This window comes from Dendropsophus ebraccatus, chromosome 12, assembly GCF_027789765.1.
Source record: "Dendropsophus ebraccatus isolate aDenEbr1 chromosome 12, aDenEbr1.pat, whole genome shotgun sequence".
Classification (NCBI taxonomy): domain Eukaryota; kingdom Metazoa; phylum Chordata; class Amphibia; order Anura; family Hylidae; genus Dendropsophus; species Dendropsophus ebraccatus.
In genome coordinates, this window is record NC_091465.1 from 44,753,480 (window position 1) to 44,776,532 (window position 23,053).

Genomic DNA, 23,053 nt, shown 5'->3' on the forward strand with positions numbered 1-23,053 from the left:
GGTGTTACAGGTAGAAAATACAGTGCTGTGTGGTGTTACAGGTAGAGAATACAGTGTGCTGTGTGGTGTTACAGGTAGAGAATACAGTGTGCTGTGTGGTGTTACAGGTAGAGAATACAGCGTGCTGTGTGGTGTTACAGGTAGAGAATACAGCGTGCTGTGTGGTGTTGCAGGTAGAGAATACAGTGTGCTGTGTGGTGTTACAGGTAGAGAATACAACGTGCTGTGTGGTGTAACAGGTAGAGAATACAGTGTGGTGTTACAGGTAGAGAATACAGAGTGCTGTGTGGTGTTACAGGTAGAGAATACAGTGTGGTGTTACAGGTAGAAAATACAGTGTGCTGTGTGGTGTTACAGGTAGAGAATACAGTGTGCTGTGTGGTGTTACAGGTAGAAAATACAGTGCTGTGTGGTGTTACAGGTAGAGAATATAGTGTGCTGTGTGGTGTTACAGGTAGAGAATACGTAGAACGTTGTCCCGGAGGAGCGATCTCCGTTACTGATGCCGGCCGGGGACTCGTCCAAGATGGCGCCGTCCCCGGCTCGGCACTCGTTTGTTTCCGGCTGCAGCAGCCGAAAGCAAACGAGTGCCTGTCTCATTGATCTTTGCTGTATATCTATACAGCAAAGATCTCAATGAGAGATCAAAGTATATATATACTAGAAGTCCCCCAGGGGGGCTTCTAGTATATGTGTAAAAAAAAAGAAAAAAAAGTGTTGTTTATAGTAAAAAGCCCCCTCCCCTAATAAAAGTCAGAATCACCCCCCTTTTCCCAGGTTTTAAATAAAAGTAAACAAATAAATAAATAAACATGTTTGGTATCGCCGCGTGCGTAATCGCCCGAACTATTAATTAATCACATTCCTGATCTCGCACGGTAAACGGCGTCAGCGCAAAAAAATCCCAAAGTGCAAAATTGCGCATTTTTGGTCGCATCAAATCCAGAAAAAATTTAATAAAAAGCGATCAAAAAGTCGTATATATGCGCAATCAAGGTACCGATAGAAAGTACACATCATGGCGCAAAAAATGACACCTCGCACAGCCCCATAGACCAAAGGATAAAAGCGCTATAAGCCTGGGAATGGAGCGATTTTAAGGAACATATATTTGTTAACAATGGTTTGAATTTTTTATAGGCCATCAGATACAATATAAGTTATACATGTTATATATCGTTTTAATTGTAACGACTTGTGGAACATGCATAACAAGTCAGTTTTACCCCAGGGCGAATGGCGTAAAAACAGTTCCCCCAAATAAAAGAAATGTGTTTTTTTTTTAATTTCACCACACTTTGAATTTTTTTCTCGTTTCGTAGTGTACCAAATGCAAAAATTCAGCCTGTCATTGCAAAGTACAATTAGTGACGCAAAAAATAAGGGGTCATGTGGGTTTCTAGGTGGAAAAATGCAAGTGCTATGGCCTTTTAAACACAAGGAGGAAAAACCGAAAACGCAAAAACGAAAATGGGCCCCGTCCTTAAGGGGTTAAAGATTGTGGATAAAAAGCTTTATTAAATATGCATAACATACAAAAAAAAAATATATATAGGACATATCTAAAATAAATATTTCCATAAATAGGACAACATATAAATTGTACACTGAGATTTAATTAAAGGGGTTGTCCAGCGAAAATCTTTTTCTTTCAAATCAACTGGTGTCAGAAAGTTATATAGATTTGTAATTTACTTCTATTAAAAAATCTCAAGTCTTCCCATACTTATCAGCTGCTGTATGTCCTGCAGGAAATGTTGTTTTATTTTCAGTCTGACACAGTACTCTCTGCTGAAATCTCTGGCCGAGACTGGAACTGTCCAGAGCAGGAGAGGTTTTCTATGAGGATTTATAGAAAACTTGAGTCAGAGTTCCTGCCAGAGATGTCAGTAGAGAGCACTGTGTCAGACTGAAAACATTTCCTGCATGACATTTAGTAGCTGATAAGTATGGGAAGACTGGAGATTTTTTAAATAGAATTAAATTACAAACCTATATAACTTTCTGACACCAGTTGATTTGAAAGATAAATATTTTCGGTGGACAACCCCTTTAATATACAGTATACACTGAATATACAATGTATTTGGGAAGTTTGGGAAGTGTAAACCACAGTGTTGCAACATACATTTGTAAAGAAAAGAATTTAAATAAAACATGGGTTGTCCCATTGCATTAAATACATTAGTATCTGGTAGGAATTCCCAACATTTTTTTCTGCAAATCTTATCCAGCGTGACTAGGCCTGATAGGAACATTCGGAAATTCTGCCAATACATAACAAGTTGCCCCCCCCCCCAATTGGTGCTCTTATTTATAGGCTTTAAAGATATCCCCATCTTCTATCGCCCCTTAGCATGCCAACTCTTTCTATTAGGAAAATTGATCCTAACTCGGTATTGGAAATCCCCAGACTCGCCCCTTCTAGCGGAGGTCATCACCACAATTAATACCACTTTCTTGTATGTAAAAACTATCACCATGGGAGCAATGTCTTACAAAAAAAATAATAACAAATGAAAACGGTGGATGGACTCAGTACTGCATCTAGCATTAACGCGAATGGCCTACAGCCCATCTCCTCCTATCCCCCTCTCTCCTTAACATAGATATGGATTGAGCTGTTGTACGGGTGACGACGCTGGGTTGTTATTTACTACCCATGTTCATGTCCCAGCCTTAGGAGAGATATGTATAGGGCTACTGATACCAGACACCTCTTGTATCAGAATACTCAGTCCCCTATCCATACTCCAATGGCTACTGGGATCGGCTGGTTGGTACAGTTTGTTGGTTTGTTTGTTATTTGTTTGTTGCCTTGTTGGCTCTATTATTGAACCCAGAACATAGAAATTCAGTTCTGAACATTTTCCACCTATACTGCCTCAATAGATACAAGCGCATTACTGTATACATAACTGTATATAAATGATATTGTCGCTTATCTGTACGGTCACTGATGTGCTTAGAATGATCACTTTGTTGGTAATTGTATTATATTGTTTTCCTTACTTATGCCACTATGTTACTGTGTCGTAATATCGATGTAAAATGAAAAATCCAAACATTGAACCAGATAGGAACGTTCAGTGGAGCTATTTTCATTTCTCTCCAGAGATGTTTGATTGAGTTCAAGGCTGGGCCACACAAGGACATTCACCGAGTTGTCCCTGAGGGCCTTTTACTCAGGCCAATCATTAGGCAAATAGGTTTTCCTAGGAGCACTAAATGATTATAATCGTACCGTGTAAAAACACCAGCAATCATCTCATGAATGGGCAAACAGCTGATTGGAACTTTTGTAATCTCAGGAAGGTAGATTGTTCTCCTGAAACATGTCATATGTGCATTATATTTAGTTTTTTTAGCCAATAAATTTTATTTGTTTTTCCAAAATTTGGGCTTTAGGGTACAAACCCACTTGACGTATTTGCTGCGTGAATCAGTGTTAAAAATAAGCAGGCAAAACGCAGGTTGGCTTTATACAATTGTTCTGCGTTAAAATACGCAATTGCGTATTTTTGAAGCGTGAAGCTTGTTGTAAGCAAAGCATCAGTGAAAACGCATGTAGCTTCACGCTTCAAAAATACGCAATTGCGTATTTTAACACAGAACAATCGTATAAAGCCAACCTGCGTTTTGCTTCTTATTTTTAACACTGATTCACGCAGCAAATACGTCAAGTGGGTTTGTACCCTTACAAAGTTTTTGTGGACAGCACTGACTATACAGGATTTTTTTTTTAAATCGTTGTAGGGATGGTACTGAGTAGGCATGAGCGAACCGGCTAAAGTTCCGGTTCATTTAAACCTGAATTATCAGCTTCTGATTCCCGCTGTCTACAGGCTCCGTGGAGAGGGTGGATACAGCCTGAGGACCGCCTAGAAAACTGGGAAACAGCCTATGGCTATGGCTGTATCCCAGTTTTCCAGGCAGTCCTCAGGCTGTATCCACCCTCTCCACTGAGCCTGTAGACAGCGGGAATCAGAAGCCGATAATTCAGGTTTGTACGAACCCGAACCTCGGCCGGTTCGCTCATCTCTAGTACTGAGCAGTTTCCCCCAGACATGATACTTAGGAAAAGTTCAGTTGTGGTTTCATCAGACTAGAGAATCTTGAGTCCTTTAGGTGCTTTTCTGCAAACTTTAGTTAGGCTTTGAAATGTGTTTTACTAAACAGATGCTTCTTTCTGCCATAAAGCTGAGACTCCGCTGACAGATGATGTTCGTGGAGAAAGGGGATAAGCCGTGTAGAAATTTTACTGCCCGACCCTTTTGTTATTGGAGAGATAAGCCGTCGCCAGAGCTGTCTGGCTGCGGCTTACCCCACAAGCTTTATTGATAGAAAACGTAAAAAGTTGCGGTAAACATGGTGACACAAAAGCAAATTTATTTATTTACTTTTATTGTGCAAAAGTAGTAAAATGTAAAAACCATATAAATTTGTGTTGCTGTAATAAATTTGTAGAATAAATTTAATTTGTAGTGAATATTACTCTCTGAATGTCATAAAAACAAAATCCAAATGCTCTCGGCTATATTTCCTCCCTTTCGATTTGCCGAATGACCCACATATCCGAGATGAGCACCTTGGAAACTCCTCAGATTCCTGCCAAGTTCTGACCCTTATGGCAGAAGTGCTACAGATACTTAATGACCCCATTTCCACACAGGAACTCCTAGACACCATTAATAAATTCCCTAATGGTAAATGATCAGACCCCAATGGATTCACATGTCTTTACTGTAAAACATTATAATGACACTTTAAACGTAGGGATTCTAGAACTATCTAACTCTGTTTTATGTCAAGGGAACTGATCCCCCTATCTATGCTTATCTCCTATATCTGTAATTCCGAAACCAGGAACAGACCTCTCTCAGTATTTTAATTACCACCCTATATTGTTACCTAATTTATACTTGAAAATGTTCAGGAGAACGCTATTAAATAGACAGGGGTAAGTCCTGCCTGATTAAAGGGGTTATCAAGCGAAAATCTTTTTCTTTCAAATGAACTGGTTTAGAAAGTTATATAGATTTGTAATTTACTTCTATTAAAAAATCTCATTTCTTCTAGTACTTATCAGCTGCTGCATGTCCTGCAGGAAATGTTTTCTTTTCAATCTGACACAGTGCTCTCTGCTGACATCTCTGGCCGAGACAGAAACTGTCCAGAGCAGCCACAAATTCCCATAGAAAACCTTTCCTACTCTGGACAGTTCCTGCCTTGGAAAGGGGTGGCAGCAGAGAGCACTGTGTCAGACTGAAAATAAAACAACACTTCTTGCAGAACATACAGCAGCTGATAAATATAGGACGACTTCAGATTTTTTACTGTCGGTAAACTACAAATCTATATAACTTTCTAAAACCAGTTGATTTGAAAGAAAAATATTTATTTTTTTGCTGGAGTACCCCTTTAACTACAGAGAGATCGGGTACTATTTCACAGACTAGATTTATGGAAGATGTTTATATTATTCTGTCATTTTAAGAGAAAAAAAGATTTTTGTAATTAACAAATCTAAGAAAGTAATCTATCAAGTATAAAGTAATTTAGCTACACTTTATCATATACAAGCAGCTCCTGCTTTCCCCAGCATAAGTTCTGTACTTCTGTATGATCTGGCTCGCTGCTGCTCCCACTGTCGGTTTTGAGAACTGCAGCAACACTTTTTCATCCAGCTGTTGAATGTCTTCCCCACCTCAAAAGCCATGTTACTATGGCATCTACCAAACCAGATATATGGCTGAAAGCTCACCTGCCAGTCCCACGCCTAAGCCACACAGTATTGTACACTAGTATGCCATTTAGTATATTTAGAGGATAGGTGTTAAAAACAAAAACAAATAAGTGTAAAATACTGTGTGATTTAGTAGGGATCCTTGCACGTGAGCTGTGAGCCGTGCACCTTGAGAGATAGATGGCAGAGATCCAGATAACTTTCTGATACCTGTTTACTACAAAATATTTTTTTCTGCAGAGTACCCCTTTAAGCTTCCAATGGCACCTCTGTATGCTTCCTTAAGGAAACTTATCAGTACGCTTGTGCTGGTATAGCTTTCAGCTGCACTAAATACTGATTGTACACAGCTTCCCTACCTTATGAGCTGATCGGTATGTGGATTTCTGCGAAAAATGTTGTTTTATTCTGGTGCAGAGAGCAGGAGAGAGGCGGTAACTAGTCATCTGGGTGGTGTTTAGCCCGTAACTAGTTACGTCTGTGTCGGCACGCTCTGCAGGGGCGAGTTACAGGTGGAGACTGCCATTAGTAACCTCTTTGCCTGTCAATCACCCTTGCAGAGCATGCTGACCAACAGAGAGCCGTGACTAGTTACGGGATGGACACTACCCAGATGACTAGTTCCCGCCTCTCTCCTGCTCTCTGCACTAGAAATAAAGACGTTTTTCGCTAAAATCCACATACCGATCAAGACACAGGACATACGGTAGGGAAGCTGTGTACCATTGGTATTTAGAGAAGCTGGGAGCTATGTCAGCACATTCATGCCGATTGATTCCCTTTAACTATTTGTGCTTTCCGTAGAGCCACTCTCCTCACTTATACTGATATTCAGGCTATTCTAGTGAGAGATCACACATTCAAATTATTACTTTTCACTGATGACCTAAATCCATATATTTTCCACTTGAATTTACATAAAATACTGAATGATAAAAAGAAGTTGGAAACTCGCTCATCTGATGGTGTAGTGCACAGAGCACAACGGTCGCTTGTAAGGAGCGCCATCAGCGCTCGATTGCTCCTCGTTCCCCGCTCGCTGTCACCGCTATTACACGCTGCAGCAGCGAGCGCGTTAGTGCGGGAGGAGCTGCGGGGGGTGGGGAACTGCCCGGTTGATCGCTAGATCGTCCGGGCAGCCCATAGAGGATAGTGGCGGTCTGCTGCCACTGCTCCTATTCCACGGAGCGACGGCAGCAGATCGCTGCTATGACAGTCGTTTGTTTTTCAACATGGTTGAAAGACAAACAACTGCAACGATCAGCCGACATGAACGACGTCGGCTGATCGTTGCCTTTTATTCCATGGGACGATTATTGGACGTAACGGCCGAAATCGGCCATTAATCGTTCCGTGGAATAGGGCCTTTAGTCATATTCTTTACCCAAAGAAAAGATAATTCTGATCTCAAAACCCATTCTGTGCAAATGTCATATTCTTCACTTACTTGGAAGCGATATATCTGAAATTGAAATTATACGGGCAGATATTCTGTATTCCCTATTTATTTTACTGTTGACAACTGCTTATGGTGTCTTAGCTGTCCCTGACAGGTATAAGTAATACTTAGTAGAACACACTTCCACAGGATATCTTGCCGTTTCTGCATTTGTACGGTAACTGAGATTGAGAAGGCGGTGCATTGAGATTCAGAAGAAGTGGATGGCCAAAGTCTATTCTAATTCCATGCAAAATATGGCATCCTCTCACCTGCTTCCACAATGTTTCAAGGGGTTGGGGTCCTCTTAGGGCTGTCCGCCCAAAGAATTGACATGTCAATTCTTTGGCGGACGGTGAATTGAGCTTCAGAATATCATTGAGTCTATGGCACCGCTTGAAATTTCCGCCCAAAATCTGTAGCGTGCACCTACCCTTGCTCATGTTTCATCTCCTTCCAAAGATGCTCAATAGGATTTAGATCATGGCTTATCGAAGGCAACTTCACAGTAGTCCAATGTTTTCCTTTTAGCCATTCTTGGATGTTTTTAGCTGTGTGTTTGGGTCATTATCCTGACCCGCGACTGAGACCAAGCTTTCTCACCCTGGGCAGTACATTTCTCTCTAGAATCCCTTGATAGTCTTGATATTTCATTATACTCTGCACAGATTCAAGGCACCCTGTGCCAGATGCAGCTATGCAGCCCCAGAACATAACAGAGCCTCCCCCATTCTTCACAGTAGTGTTCTTTTCTTGGTATGACTCATTTTTCCTTCTGTGAACATGATGTGCCTTGCCAAAAAGTTCCTGCTTCTCTATCAATTTCTTTCAAATCTCCTAAAACAAGTCTTTCCTTTGCTTCCCCTTGCCCATGTTGAGTGTGGTACACACCATGTCACCAAACAGCACAGTGAGTATCTGTAGCCCTATATACAGGACCACTGACTGATTTCAACTGACTGACTGTAGACACCTGTGATGCTGATTAGTGGACACACCCTAATCTAACATGCCCCTTTGGCCACATTATTTTCAGGGGCACCATCATTTCAGTTCAGACCTATTTCACAAGTTTTATTTATTATTTTTTATTCTGTTGATGCATGGTTAAAAAGCAATGTCTGACTTTCATTTGTTCATTTTCATAGAATTTGTATTTATTATTACATTTGTCAGATTCAAGTTAGGGCTCGGCCACACTAGCGTTTTTACATGAAACTGAAACGGATAGCTAAAGACGGATTTGCTAATGGATGTCAATGGATGCAAACAGATAGCCAAAAATGTTAGTGTATCCGTTTATTTTAGTAAAATTAGCGGAAGCTTGCGATCCGTTTGCTTCCGTTGTCATCTGTTTGTAATTCCGTTCGTGTTCTTTTTTCACAGTTTTTTTTTTTATTTACTTCCTGTCTTCTCTCCCCTTCTGCGCATGCTCCAACTAAAAAACAGAATAGGACGGAAACTTGAACAACGGACACAAACGGATTAACCTTCCTTTTCGATCCGTCACCGCTGACTATCATTTTAAAAAAACAGGTTGCATCAATCCGTTTAAGTTCCGTTTTTGAAAACGGAAAAAAAAATATCGCAAACACAATTTTGACGCTCCCGGACCACTGGCACCCGGCTCTTCCCAGTACCCCTGGTGGCATTGGGTACTGGGGTAATAATAGGGGGTTAGTGTTAGCCATTTTATACCGGCTAACACTAGGCCCCAACTTAGTAATAGATTCCGTCTATTAGATGGCTTCCACTACTAAGTCTATAAAGTAAAGAAATAAAGACAAGACACAAGTTAAAAAAAAAATGTATTCAAATAAAAACACCACCACACCCCTCATTGACCATTTTATAAAAAAAAAAACAACAAACAACCGCTGGTCATCGACGTAGTCCACCGAATCCGACGTAATCCCCAGGATACCGATATCTGAAAAACAAAAAGGGAGAAACACACAAAAAACACACAAACAGGAGCACAACACCCATCATTGTGAGCGGCGTTGTGCTCCTTACAGTATGCAGCATCTTTACAGATCGCTGCTTACAGTCTGGCCCCCAAGGGGTTAAGGGAGGATGTATTGTATCCCCCTTAACCCCTTGGGGGCCAGACTGATGTCATACTGCACCCATCCCAGCAAGGAAGGGGTTAAGTGACCCCCCCCTTCCTTGCTGGGAGGGGTGCAGTGCTGGGGAGGGGGTGGGGAGATCTGTATACTCACCCCGATGTGTCCTCTTCGCTGGTCCGCAGCACAATGAAGTCACTGTGCTGCGGACCGGCTTATTATATGTGCGCTCAGCTGATCAGCCAATCAGCTGAGCGCACATATAATTCTAAATGTTTCTTCTAATAATGCTATTGTGATAACCTAATTAGAAGAAACATTTGATGTTTTAATTAAAGTAAAGTGATGATTAGTACAGAATGCTGTTTTGCCGGCAATATAAATTAACGACTTATGGAGCTTCCTGTACTAATTAATATTTAATTAATAAAACACATTTTCGTTGAAATAAAATCAGTTTCGTTGTTCAATAATTTAATTCTAACGAATCCATCATTGTGCAATTAAATATACTGTCAAAAATAAATATATATATAAATATACATTTATTTATATATATATTTATTTTAACAGTATATTTAATTGCACAATGATGGATTCGTTAGAATTAAATTATTGAACAGCGAAAGGGACTTTATTACAAAGAAAATGTGTTTTATTAATTTAATATATTAACTATTAGAGGCATCGGCATTCGGCATCATTGCCGGCTATTTTTGAAGTACTCCGTACGGACCGCCTATCAATCCACGGCCGCATGTCCAGCCGCAAACAATGGTCTTGTTCATTTTTTACGGGTCCGTTTACGATCGGGCCGTAGATTCATACATAGTGTGCACTGTGCAGCCGTATATCCTATACTTTCCAGCGTACGCATGAACCACCAAAAATACCGCCGCACAATTACAGCCGCAAATACAGCCGCACAGTTACATAGTGTGAACCTAGCCTATAGGAGCACTATTTGGTCAAACTGAGCACAATAAAATATCATTGAAACCTATGGGGATTATAACGGATCTGACAATTTCCGTTTTGCTTTCCCTGAAACAGAAAAGGATGACGGAATGGTGCCGGAAGGACGAACGCTAATGTGAACGTAGCCTTATTTCTGAGCCCATTGTGGGTTTTTCTTTCATTAAATGAGGGGTACCAACAATTTTGTCCACGTTTGTCTATAGAATTTCCATTTCTAGAAAAACTGCAAAGATATCTGTGCATTCTAACCGTTATGGTACCATCTTCTAGCAGTTTTCCTCTTTTACCCTTTTGCCATCGCAAAGAAAATTTGACTAATATTTCCATGACCCATCAGCTTAAATCATGATAAATATCAGCTGTTTGAAATCCGGCATGAGCTACAGCTAATCCACACTGCATAACTTTAACTTATTTTAAGTGTTTTCCTGTTCCCTATAAATTCTTCTGACTCATCCTTCTTGGTGCTGTGATATACAAGTACCCTGATAAGCTTGTTGGCAGTTTATGAAGTGTTCTGTCTTTTATTTCAATCAGCAATGACAGACTGTTTTTCCATTCAGTCCGTGCTTTCTCTTCTGCCAGCTGAACTTTAGTGCTATTTATGTGGTGCGGGCACCTGTTATCTGGTAGCCATGCCATATCTGATATAGATATCACTCTCAGTGGCCAGATTAATTAAATTGCTTACACAAGTTAACATATAATCCGCTTCTTTTATTGTGTCACTCAATGGATTTATTATGTAAAAATAACTTGCCATTAAACAATTTCCTTTTTCATTGAACTTGCCGTGCTCCTGTTTTGGCTTCAAAGAGACACCGTCATATTGGAGGAGAAACCTGTGTGACATAGCACTCATTGTTCTCTTTATCCAAGTGAATCTCCACCTAGCAATCCTAAAAACAAAAACACACACAGATGCACACAGTGGTGCCTAAAAGTTTGTGAACCCTGGCTTTTTACTTTATAGGGGACAAAAGAAATAAAACTACAGCTAAAATACAGTGAAAGAATAACAAATAAAATAAAAACAAACTTTTAAAACACACTTTATGTGCTAAAAGCCATAACATAGCCATTCCCCTAAGTAAGGGATGTTTATTCAAATTAAAGGGAAACTGACAGCACGGATGTGCATATATCTGTGCTGCCAGTTTCCCATTGTCGATTAGGTGAGCATCCTGTATGTACCGTCCATGCTTCTCTGTGATCCGGAGTTTTCTTAAAAAACGTTTTTTATCCCTGGGCTCACAGTGTTAGGCTTTGTTCACACTAAGTATATTTTTGTACAGCTACGGCTGTTGTTGCCTATTGCAACAATGGCCGTGAATAATACGAAAATATACGTTGCACTACTGTCTATGGAATCCTGGCCAGAGTATAGGGGACATTTATGAAGTCCAGCGTTTTTTACGCCGGGCTTACAAATGTCCCCCCAGCCCCGGAGCTCAGGGGATTTATGTAGAGGCGCATTGCGCCAAGAATTTGAAACCTATGCCAGTTCTGAGCTGGCATAGGTTTCAGCGTCATTTTTCCATCAGAAAAATGATAAATGCTGCGCACGCAGAGGCCACGCCCCCTCTGCGTGCTGCCGCACCCCCCTCTTTGCCCCTCTCCGCCCCACTGGCGAAGGTGGCGTAGATGGGGCAGATGCGAACAAAATACCCTTTGAGAATATTTTGACGCCAATCTGCCCCATCTGCACCAAAAAAAAAATATTTGCCTTTTCATACATGTCCCCCATAGTATACACTCCGGCCGGGATCCCTAGTGGCGCCGTGAGAAACTGACATGTCAGTTTTCTGCGGCCACTATTCAATGAATAGCAGTCGCAGAAAACCCTGTCAGTGCACACTATGGAGCGAGCGGCTCCGGCCACACGCTCCATAGTGTGCAGTGGAGAGTTCTGATGCGGGTGCACGTGCGGATGCGCCCGCATCAGAACTCAGCAGCGCGAAAGATCATTTCGGCGCGATGATGTTTTCTGAGACCGCACGTTCCGTGACCCGGCAGGTCTCTTACGAGGTCTAAACATGGCCTTAAACTGCATTATAAATAAACATCTTAGCACAAGTAGGGGACACTCTTTGACTCCCATAAAGCTAATGCAGCCCATATGCCCATAAGTCAAGGTAATACAAAGTTGATGTGAACATAGGCTAATAATATGTATGAAACTTCTATGCTTTTCTGTGGTTGTACACTGGGTGCAAACATATTTAAATTTCTGGAATGGCCCTTTTAATACAGCATGGAAAGTCTTTCCTGCATCCAGCTATACTTACTACTAGCTGATATTTCTTTGATTCTAGTGCCTCACTGTGGAGAGGAGAGAGAAGTGAAGAAGAAGCGGCTCGGACAACCTGCTGTGTTTATTGCTAGTGGAAATACTTGATGTAAATAGAACAATGAGTGTCTTGCTATTTAGGATCAGTACTCTTCTGACTGCTGTCAGTCATCCTTTAAGAACGATTTAGTATGCTATTTGATTCCAGAGTTTCCCTGTGCTATGTACTTAATATAGCTTCTCAGCTTAGCAGAATTCAATGTGGTTCTGCTACTTCTTTTTGTTGGACACCGAGGAACTTTAAAGAGGTCCTGGCTGTCATACTGACACGTCTATAACTAACTAGATTTATCAATATCGGAGGTCATGGATCCAGGTTCAAAATGGAAAGTCTGGCCAAGCGACAGGGTTACAATTGCAGGATGATAAGAACAGACGGGTGAAAAGCTAGTAGTTGAGGACTTTCAGACAATTACAAAGAATACTTTGGAAATATTGTTATGATAACAGAACAAGTTTTTTTTTTTATATTATGCAATAACTTTCTGAGACACTAATGTAATGGTTAAACTTAATGTTGTCATTCCTGTAAAAATGGGTGCTACAACCAGGGTCAAGTCTAGATTTTATGCTATCTCAGTGAAAAGTGAAAAATCTGCAGTCTATACCAATACCAGTAAAGTAGACTGTATACCTTTATACCTTTAAAATAATAGTCACACAGTAAGATACCAAATAACACTATACAGGGAATAAATATTATCATCATACATATTACCTTCATACTGTTACTGAATAAAACCCACTGTACTGAGACCAACATTATAGAAAGGCCAAATAATACCACCACACCATGATCACTGCGGAGTGACTAAATATTATTTCCATGCTGTTACTGCATAAAACTGAGTATAGCACAATGCTGTCCAAGGGACCAATAGTACTGCCACATCCTGACTACATATTACCACCATATAATGACTACAAAGTATCACAATACTGTTACTAAATAGAAACCACTATAAAAACACCATAATTACCTCTATACAGTGATTACAATACAGTTACATCCAGCGATTCACAGGTGATCAATCACTTTACCTTTTTTTTTTTTCATCTTGCCCAGACCCCCGTGAAGACTTTTTCCAGCCATGACCTATCTATGCAGAATTTATCATAGAAACAAGTTAGACTTCACACTTTTCTGCAAACTCCTAATCTTTAGTGCCCCATTGATGTCCCACACAGTTATTGTCACCTTCTGTACCTCCACACTGTAAACACTCTCCTTTCTGCTCCCACTTTTTAATAGGATCTTTTCTGTGCCTCTACACTATTCTAATGCCCATTTTTTCCACATTTAAATAATACCTGTTCAGTGCCCCCACATTATTATACCTCCCCTTTCTCTGCCCACTCCCCTTCTCTCATTATTAGCCACAATTTCTGCACCAAAGGTAAAACAAACTTACAAACTACTCACCTCTCCAATCGCTCCCATGCTGCTGTGCCGTCTACTGGATGCTGCCTGGTGCAAGCTACATGCTGATCTCATTGTGCAGCTCAGTAGACATCACTAGAATCTCCAGATTACACAGAACAAAACAAAAATGGCGGTAATTTTAAATAAGGATAATCTACTTATCAAACTTTGTCTTATTCTTTGGGGGGTAATTTTAGATTTGGTGCAGATCCTCTTTATTGATATGTTTTACTTCTATGTATTAAACTTTTAGGCTATGTGTTTATATAAAGTAAAATAATACCAAAATACTAATTAAATAATAATTTTAAAGGTTTAAATATGGCCTTATTTGTAAAATAATAATGCGGTCTATTAGGATATATTAATAAAATGTTATTTGAAGCGAAAATACAGCCATATTTTGATATTTACTGTAGTAAATATTGAGCATGATCATTATTTAATGCCATAATTATCAAAATACGTCACAAATGTTGTGTGAATATACCCATAATGTCTATAGAAAATTGGATGACAGTGCAGACACCATATAGAGTAACGGCCGTAATTAAATACAAACATCCAAATAATCATACTCATTATTTACCACCTGCTTTTGCAAAATATGTCCGTTTTTTTTTCTCCTTCTGTTTGCACATTGTTTTATGTTCACTCGAAATTATGGTCATATTTAGCTTTTATTTTACTATTCTTATTTTATTATGTGTGAACCTAGCGTTCCAGTACATTAAAATTTCGTGGAAGCAATAGTCATACTAACCTAATATTAACAAGATTTAATCTCTCTTTTATTTGCAGACTGCAAAGATATTGGAAATACCAGTTGTTGTAACTGAGCAATACCCTAAAGGCCTTGGTCATACTGTGCCTGAACTTGGTGCTGATGATATAAAAAAATATACTAAAACATGTTTCAGTATGCTTATTCCCGAGGTGGAGAAGGAACTTCAATCCATCCCTGAACGACGCTCTGTTATTTTGTGTGGCATTGAAGCACAAGCATGTATCATGGTATGTGTAGTACATGTTATATAGTGTATGTTTGATGATAATATTGTCGTAAACAGTACATTGTAGCATTATGTTAACACCTAAATGTGTATCTGTAGAGCTTATGTGAAACTGATTTAGTGCAGCACTGTGCACTGTAGTATTTTTTTTTAAAGGAAATCTGTCACTCGGTTTATGCTGCCTTAAATGAGGGCAGCATAAGCTTGTGACAGAAATCCTAATCAGATCGCTGTATTACTTACATTATTTTGTTCAGCCATTCTCCTAGTATGCAGGAGAATGGGATTCTTGCCACACCTCTTCCCCCGCCCTCCAGCTGCTGATTGACAGTTGACTGACCATACACAGCATCGATAGATAACTGCCAATCAGCAGCTAGTGGGTGGAGTTTTCTGCTTCTTATGAATAATAAGGACTACTGGGCTCATGCACATAATGGAGAGGACTACTTATTGACCAAAATTGGTGTCTTTATTCCAATGTGTGCCAGTTTGATCAACTCCATCTATTGCTTACATCCAGGCACCTTGGTTGTACAAAACAGGAGTCAGCACTCCAATGACCAACTATTTAATTATTTTTCTATGTGATACCCCTTTAAGTGTTAATGCAAAAGTTTCCAGACATTTATTTTAGGATCTATCAATTAATCCCACTGAGTTTTAATGCGTAGATTGATAGAATAGAGCAGTATATAAAGGTGTAACATGCGACATTACATACCTTTTATTTTCTTCTTTAAAATGTTCGTGTTGGTTTTCCTATTTTTCTTTAGAGTACCACCCTGGACCTGCTGGATAAAGGGTTTGATGTCCATGTTGTGGCTGATGCTTGCTCATCCCGTAGGTAATGCTTGTGTAGCCTGTACCCTCCTTACAATTGTGTAATTATCATGGACCTGCACACTGTTAACCCCTTTCTTACTGATTGGGAGCGCTCACACTAAGCAATCCGCGCTGAGAACTTCCTGCGGATTCCGCCACTCATCACCGCACCATCCCACTTAAATCTCTGCCTGTGCTAAAAAGTCCATTCTTTGCTCAGGCAGATTTCGCCATCTGCCCAAATAATTGACACGGCCCAATTCACACGAAACCCTGAAAAGGAACTTAAACTGCATATCAGGGTCAGGAGGGCAGAGAGAGATGGCTGAATATATGCTAAGTATATAAGGGTATCATCCACATACAGTTTTTAACTAGGCCTTCTCAGCACAAACTAATGATAGAAGGGGACTGGCGGACTTCTTGAGCTCAACGGCTAGGGCAAATAGAAGAGCAGAGAGTGGGCAGCCCTGCCTGGTCTCCTTCCCCAGTGGAAAATATTCAGAGACGTCTAGATTGGTATGTGTACGTGTCCTCAGGCATTGGTATACCAGTTGGACCCAGGTACAGAAACGCAGACCAAAATTCAACCTAGCAAGGAGCTCCCAAAGGTAATCCCATCCAACAGAATCAAAGGCTTTATAAGTATCTAGTGAAAGTACAAAGCCCGGAGTGAGGACTGCATGTGCCTCTGCGATATTAAGATGAGTGACAGGATACAGTACATTGCCACAATTTAAACTAAGACCTTGATGTCAGTATTCAGCTAGGAACTAGGCCGGTAGGAATCTGGGTATAGAGGATCCTTACCCGGCTTGAGAGTTAGAACTCTCACGCATAGAATTAGGTATGTGTCTGCTATCAAACATACTATACATTTCTCTCCATACCAATCATTGACCAAGCCATCCAGACCAGAGAGCTGATGGTGTTATATCACTGTTTAATGGAAAATTGCATAAAGGTTGTTGTGACTGCAAATATTTATTTTGTCCGATCATACGGCATTTAATTACCAGTGGCTGGAGTGGATACAGCCATACCGGTATACAAATGCTGAACAATTGGACCAGGCATGCTCGAGTTGTGCTCATCTCTTTACAGTAGCTGTTGGACAGCACGGTGGCTCAGTGGTTAGCACTGTAGCCTTGAAGCACTGGAGTCCTGGGTTCAAATCCCACCAAGGGCAAAGAGTTTGTATGTTCTCTCGTGTTTGCGTGGTTTCCTCCGGGTACTCAGGTTTCCCCCCACACCCAAAACATACAGATAGGTGAAGTGCTGCGGAAATTGTGTGCGCTATACAAATAAAAAGCATTATTATCCAGTGCTACAAAAACGTGGCCACTTTTGCACCACTCTTGTCTCCAGATTGGGTGGGGTTTGAAACTCCGTTCCATTGAAGTAAATAGAGTTTAATTGCAAACCACACCTGACCTGGAGACAAGAGTGGGGGGAAAAGTGGCCATGTTTTTGTAGCGCTGGATAACCCCTTTAAAACAGGTGAAGACCAGGTTGCTTTTTTACCTTTCTCTTGAGCAGATGGGTGTGATCTACTCTATTGCTCTATTATTTTAGAGTTTTATTCACACATAAGCCACTGCATCAGGTTTTAAGTTTTCAAACAATCTTCCTTATAACATACCATAAACAGTTGATAAAGACTATAGATATCAGATTGTCTCTATTCAAGGAGTATAAAGGGTGTGAGAGTATATTTAAACTTAATATGCATGGGAAGCAACTTTGTTTTTTGGTCCATTCTTTTGTACTGTAAAATCATTGGCTGCCAGCTGCACATCTCCCTGTGTAATGGGGATGTGCCGCCAATGTCTGATTGCAGGGAAAGGCTGCATGAATGCAGGGTTATATTTACAGCTCATGCTGCCCTAGGTGCTTGGACTGAATATACACACATGTACACATGCACACACATACACACTTTCACATGCATACACTTACACATGCACACTGTCACACATATGCGTCGAAATTCTCACATGCAGACATGTACACATGCGCACATACTTTTTTGTGTATGTATGCACACTTACACTCACCGGCCACTTTATTAGGTACACCATGCTAGTAACGGGTTGGACCCCCTTTTGCCTTCAGAACTGCCTCAATTCTTCGTGGCATAGATACAACAAGGTGCTGGAAGCATTCCTCAGAGATTTTGGTCCATATTGACATGATTGCATCACACAGTTGCCGCAGATTTGTCGGCTGCACATCCATGATGCGAATCTCCCGTTCCACCACATCCCAAAGATGCTCTATTGGATTGAGATCTGGTGACTGTGGAGGCCATTGGAGTACAGTGAACTCATTGTCATGTTCAAGCAGAAATCGAGACTCATCAGACCAGGCAACGTTTTTCCAATCTTCTACTGTCCAATTTCGATGAGCTTGTGCAAATTGTAGCCTCAGTTTCCTGTTCTTAGCTGAAAGGAGTGGCACCCGGTGTGGTCTTCTGCTGCTGTAGCCCATCTGCCTCAAAGTTGGACGTACTGTGCGTTCAGAGATGCTCTTCTGCCTACCTTGGTTGTAACGGTTGGCTATTTGAGTCACTGTTGCCTTTCTATCAGCTCGAACCAGTCTGCCCATTCTCCTCTGACCTCTGGCATCAACAAGGCATTTCCACCCACAGAACTGCCGCTCACTGGATGTTTTTTCTTTTTCGGACCATTCTCTGTAAACCCTAGAGATGGTTGTGCGTGAAAATCCCAGTAGATCAGCAGTTTCTGAAATACTCAGACCAGCCCTTCTGGCACCAACAACCATGCCACGTTCACAGGCACTCAAATCACCTTTCTTCCCCATACTGATGCTCGGTTTGAACTGCAGGAGATTGTCTTGACCATGTCTAGTTGCCGCCATGTGATTGGCTGATTAGAAATTAAGTGGTAACGTGCAGTTGGACAGGAGTACCTAATAAAGTGGCCGGTGAGTGTATATACACACACACATAAACATGCGTACACACTCATGTACAGTACATATACATTTGAACACTCATACATGTATATGCACATACATACACATGCATGTACAGTCACACATACAAGTACACATGCACTCACATACACACTTACACACGCAAATATACCACACTCATAGTACTTATATTGCAGAACCTTTAATCAGCTGATTGGCAGTGGTGCTGGGAGTCTATGCACGGGTCAGTGCACGGGTAATTGGTTATTGATGGAGATAACTGCCATCAATAATAGAATCCTGGGGAATCCCTTTAATGGTAAACAATAAGCAATCAGAAGAGTGCTATGTACCACTGGTGTCAGCCTGATTCCAAAATATAGGGATGTGCACAATCATCATATTTCAATATCACTCCTACTGCCAAATCTTCATATATATATATATATATATATATATATATATATATATATATATTTAAATATTTCACAGGGCAATCTGGCAATTCAGACTGTTAACTTTCCAGATGCTGACACAGGAGTTCAGTTTACCACCTGGCCATATGACCCATTATGGATACACATAACATCTTACATCAGACTGGCCCCAGATCTCTAGATTGCTAAGGCCTTCCATATAGTTGAGATAGGGTTCGGGTGTGATGGATTTTACAGTGCCAGACCCTTTTGTCCTCTGAGGGATAAGCCACCACCAGAGCTTACCCCCTCCTCATTGGGAAAACATGAATGTATACATATATTTGAAGGCACGTCTGTGATCTGAAAACATAGATTTTTTTCTGATTAGCCATTAAAGATATTACTTCTATTGTAATCTTTATAAACACGTAGGTTTTTCTGGCTGACATGGTACCAACCATTTTTTGCTATGACTGGAAAGTGGTTGATTTTGTGATTTTGAACTTATGTAACAAAATACTTAGACCAAAACGTCAGACCAGCACAGAATTTTGGACGTCCTTTCAAAGCAGTGAAGAGTTGAGAAGGCGCCATGAAATAAGTCAAAATGGCTAAAAATCTATTAGCAAACTTTAATAGCTTTTTTATGTTTATTTAAATTATTACTTGTAAAATGTACTGTAAAGTTGTGTGAGATAATGTACTATAATAATGGGATTATTTATTTTTAATAGTCAGGTAGACCGCCTTGTAGCTCTCTCCAGAATGAAGCAGAGTGGAGCATTTCTAACCACCAGTGAAGGAGTCATCTTACAGTTACTACAGGATGCCGCACATCCGAAATTCAAGGAGGTAAACTTCCTCACTCTTTATAGTATTCATATTTGCCGTTTGCATGTTTCCTGTTCTAAGATTCCTTAGCATTTTTACCATGTCTTTCTGTCACCTGTGTATTTCTTCTGGGTATCCTTTGTCAGGCCCCTGGCTGCCATATAAACCCACGAAATAGAATGGAACTTTATATGTGTAAATGTAATGATGATAGATGTGATTACAATATGTGTGCAAAAAGATAATTTTATTGTTGAAAACTGTAAAACTGTAATTGAAAGGAGGCTCAGGTACCAAGAAGCCTCCATACTCAAACCTGACTATTAGATGCCAGAGCCTGGTTCCTGGTTCATTACTGAGGGCAGTCAAGTTCCTTTCCTTGGCAGTCAGGTTTCTCATTTTTCACAACTCTGCAAATAAAGGTGATAGTGGCTGCCTATCTATGGTAGGACACGTAATGGGTGCCATGACCCCAAATTTTCATATGCAAAGTGCCAGGAAATGGTCCTAGCAGATGGTGGACTGGACAGGTAAACTGTGGGTGCTGGTTGGTGGATTAAACTCCTCTCTACTGGTGGTCTGGGCTGTCTGGAGCCTGCTTGTCATGTGTGCATGCCTAAATGTAACCACTACTCCCAACATCTCCGAACAGCTTGGTTAGAAGAGTCCACATAGCAGGCAGTAGGCCAAAATGACCATTACACATCAAATGCGCCCCTCTCAGTCAGGGCAAAATGTCTTTTGAGTGTGCAGTAGAGGCATCTCTAGCTGTAAACACTATTTCTCCAAGATGTACACTACCCAAAAGTAGCCTGTGAGAGAAATTATATAGGGCAGCGGAGTGAGCACCTTTTTAAGCCCCTTTTGTGGCTTTTTGTGGCGTTTTGTATTCAGAGCTCACCTGTAACCTAATTGGACCACTCTGGTAATACTTTACTGGTAATACTGAGACACAACTGCATGTCGAGTTTTGCAGCAATCTTTAGAATTTTACTTTTCTTTTGAAAATCTTAGTTTTGGCTCAAAAACTGCAGTGTCAGTTTTCCAAGAAACCTGACGTGTGACTGCAGCTTACATCCTTAACATTTTCTATTTATTCTGAATCCAAGTTTAGGTTTGCTTCAAAAACTGAACAGAAGACTACCACAAAAATTGCAGTACTTAAAAAAAAACAAAACACAAAACACTATCAATCAATTCTTAAAGAACCACTTTTTTTTCCCCTCCCAGCATGATAAGGATAAATAGCCACTCTGCTTCACATCTTACCAGGTGATTTCATTTCCCTGAAACATACCCTACCGTCCGAATTCACACAGTGTTTCCTGTGTGTACCATAAGTCACCTTCGTTATGTATCTCTGTGAGATTGAGTGTCTCATTGAGTTATACAAAGAGTCTGAGTCGTCCGGTCACTTGAGAGCAGCAGGGGCCGAAACCAATGTTGAATCAGAAAAATAAAGCCATGCAGTAAGAGGGGGATCAGGGCAGGTGACTAATCTTACCAGGCTGGGAGGGAAATAAGAGTGTTCTCTGGAAAGGTTCTTCAACCCCTTCAAGACAGAGCCCATTAATGCACGGATGTCCGGGTCAAATTAATGCAATGTTCCTCCCCACCTTCTAAGAGCCATAGCGCTTTTATTTTTCTACCTACACGGCTGGTTGGGGTGTCATTTTTTGTGCCATGATCTCTAGTTTTTATTAATATCATATTGGTGTAACAGAAAAATTTTGATCGCTTTTCATTGATTTTTTTTTCTTTGTTTATGCCATCCACAGTGTGGGAACAATAATGTTATATTTTAATAGATTGGACAATTCCGCACGCTACGAAATATAATAGGTTTATTTATTTTATATTTTTAGTTTTATAATGGGCAAGGGGGTATTTTAAACCTTTATTGGGAGGGGGTTTATAAGGCGTTTTTAAGACCTAAAAAAAATTATTACACTTTTTTTTTTTTTTGCACTTTTATTTTAGAGTAAAACATGCAATCACTAGATTGCATGTACTGATCTTTGCTACGCCATAGCATAGCATAGATCAGTGTTATCGGTGATCTATGCATAGAGCCTGCCTGAGATCAGACTCTATGCACAGATGGCCGATCCGACAGGACGCAGGTAAGTGACTTACCCCCGCCTGTCGGTACAAGCGATCGGGACGGGTCCCGGGTACCTTAAACGCTGTGATCGATATAGATCTCTGCGTTTAAGGAGTTAATGAGAGGCAGCGGTCCCACACATATCAGTCAGCCCCTTCAGTCAGGAACGGATATATACATTCCTACTGCACGTGGTGTGTGCAGTAGCAATGTATATATACGGATTGCTGACGTGAAGGGGTTAATATCTCACTAACAACAACATAAACTTTTTCTTTTTGTTTTCCAGGTTCAGAAGATTATTAAGGATTCTGCTCCTGACAGTGGACTTTTAGCTCTGTTTCAAAACCAGAATCCCCTCTTTACATAGTTGTGCATGCCGTTGCCAGTTTGGCAGTATGTGAACATCACAAGAAACCTGTTTCAATAAATCCATTAAAATGTTGTTTTATTCAATTGCTCTTTCTAATTATAACTTTAATTATATACGCTTTATATTTCTATATCAGTCTAGCATGTAGAGCACACATGAAGATTCATTTCCAGTGGCTTTTATTTGCCTTATTGGAGAAGTTGGCACACAGATATAGTTACAGACTCATTACTCATTTCAGTACTGAAACATTGAACAGTTGGAATGCTCCATGTCCAACTGTTCAATGTTTCAGTATATTTTGCACAACTTTCTGTTCTCTAACAAGGAGCTTGTTAGTGGGTGCTTGGTGGTGGTGATACAGTGTGGGCCGGTCTGTCTAGTCAATACAAAACTGTCATGCACTTTGTGAATGGTTCAGTGACAAGCCCATACTACTTGAATAATATCAATAATCCAGTCGTTGTGTCCCTGCATGAACAACATAGGTCTAATTTCATTTTCATGGATGACAATGCTGTAGCTCATGGTGGTCTCATCATTAGAGAAC

General features: G+C 40.5%; 2 protein-coding genes across 2 annotated transcripts in view; both read left to right on the forward strand.

The window, feature by feature from the left end:
• Positions 1–22,581, forward strand: part of ISOC2 (isochorismatase domain containing 2) — a 31,466-nt gene extending 8,885 nt beyond the window's left edge. Inside the window, exons 3-6 of the mRNA XM_069947640.1 lie at positions 14,803–15,015; positions 15,791–15,861; positions 19,930–20,047; positions 22,420–22,581. Coding sequence (XP_069803741.1) covers positions 14,803–15,015; positions 15,791–15,861; positions 19,930–20,047; positions 22,420–22,500 — 483 coding nt within the window. The 3' untranslated portion in view covers positions 22,501–22,581. The remainder of the gene's footprint in view (positions 1–14,802; positions 15,016–15,790; positions 15,862–19,929; positions 20,048–22,419) is intronic.
• SHISA7 (shisa family member 7) overlaps positions 1–23,053 on the forward strand; it is a 374,289-nt gene that overhangs the window by 249,996 nt on the left and 101,240 nt on the right. The gene's annotated exons all lie outside the window — the stretch shown is intronic.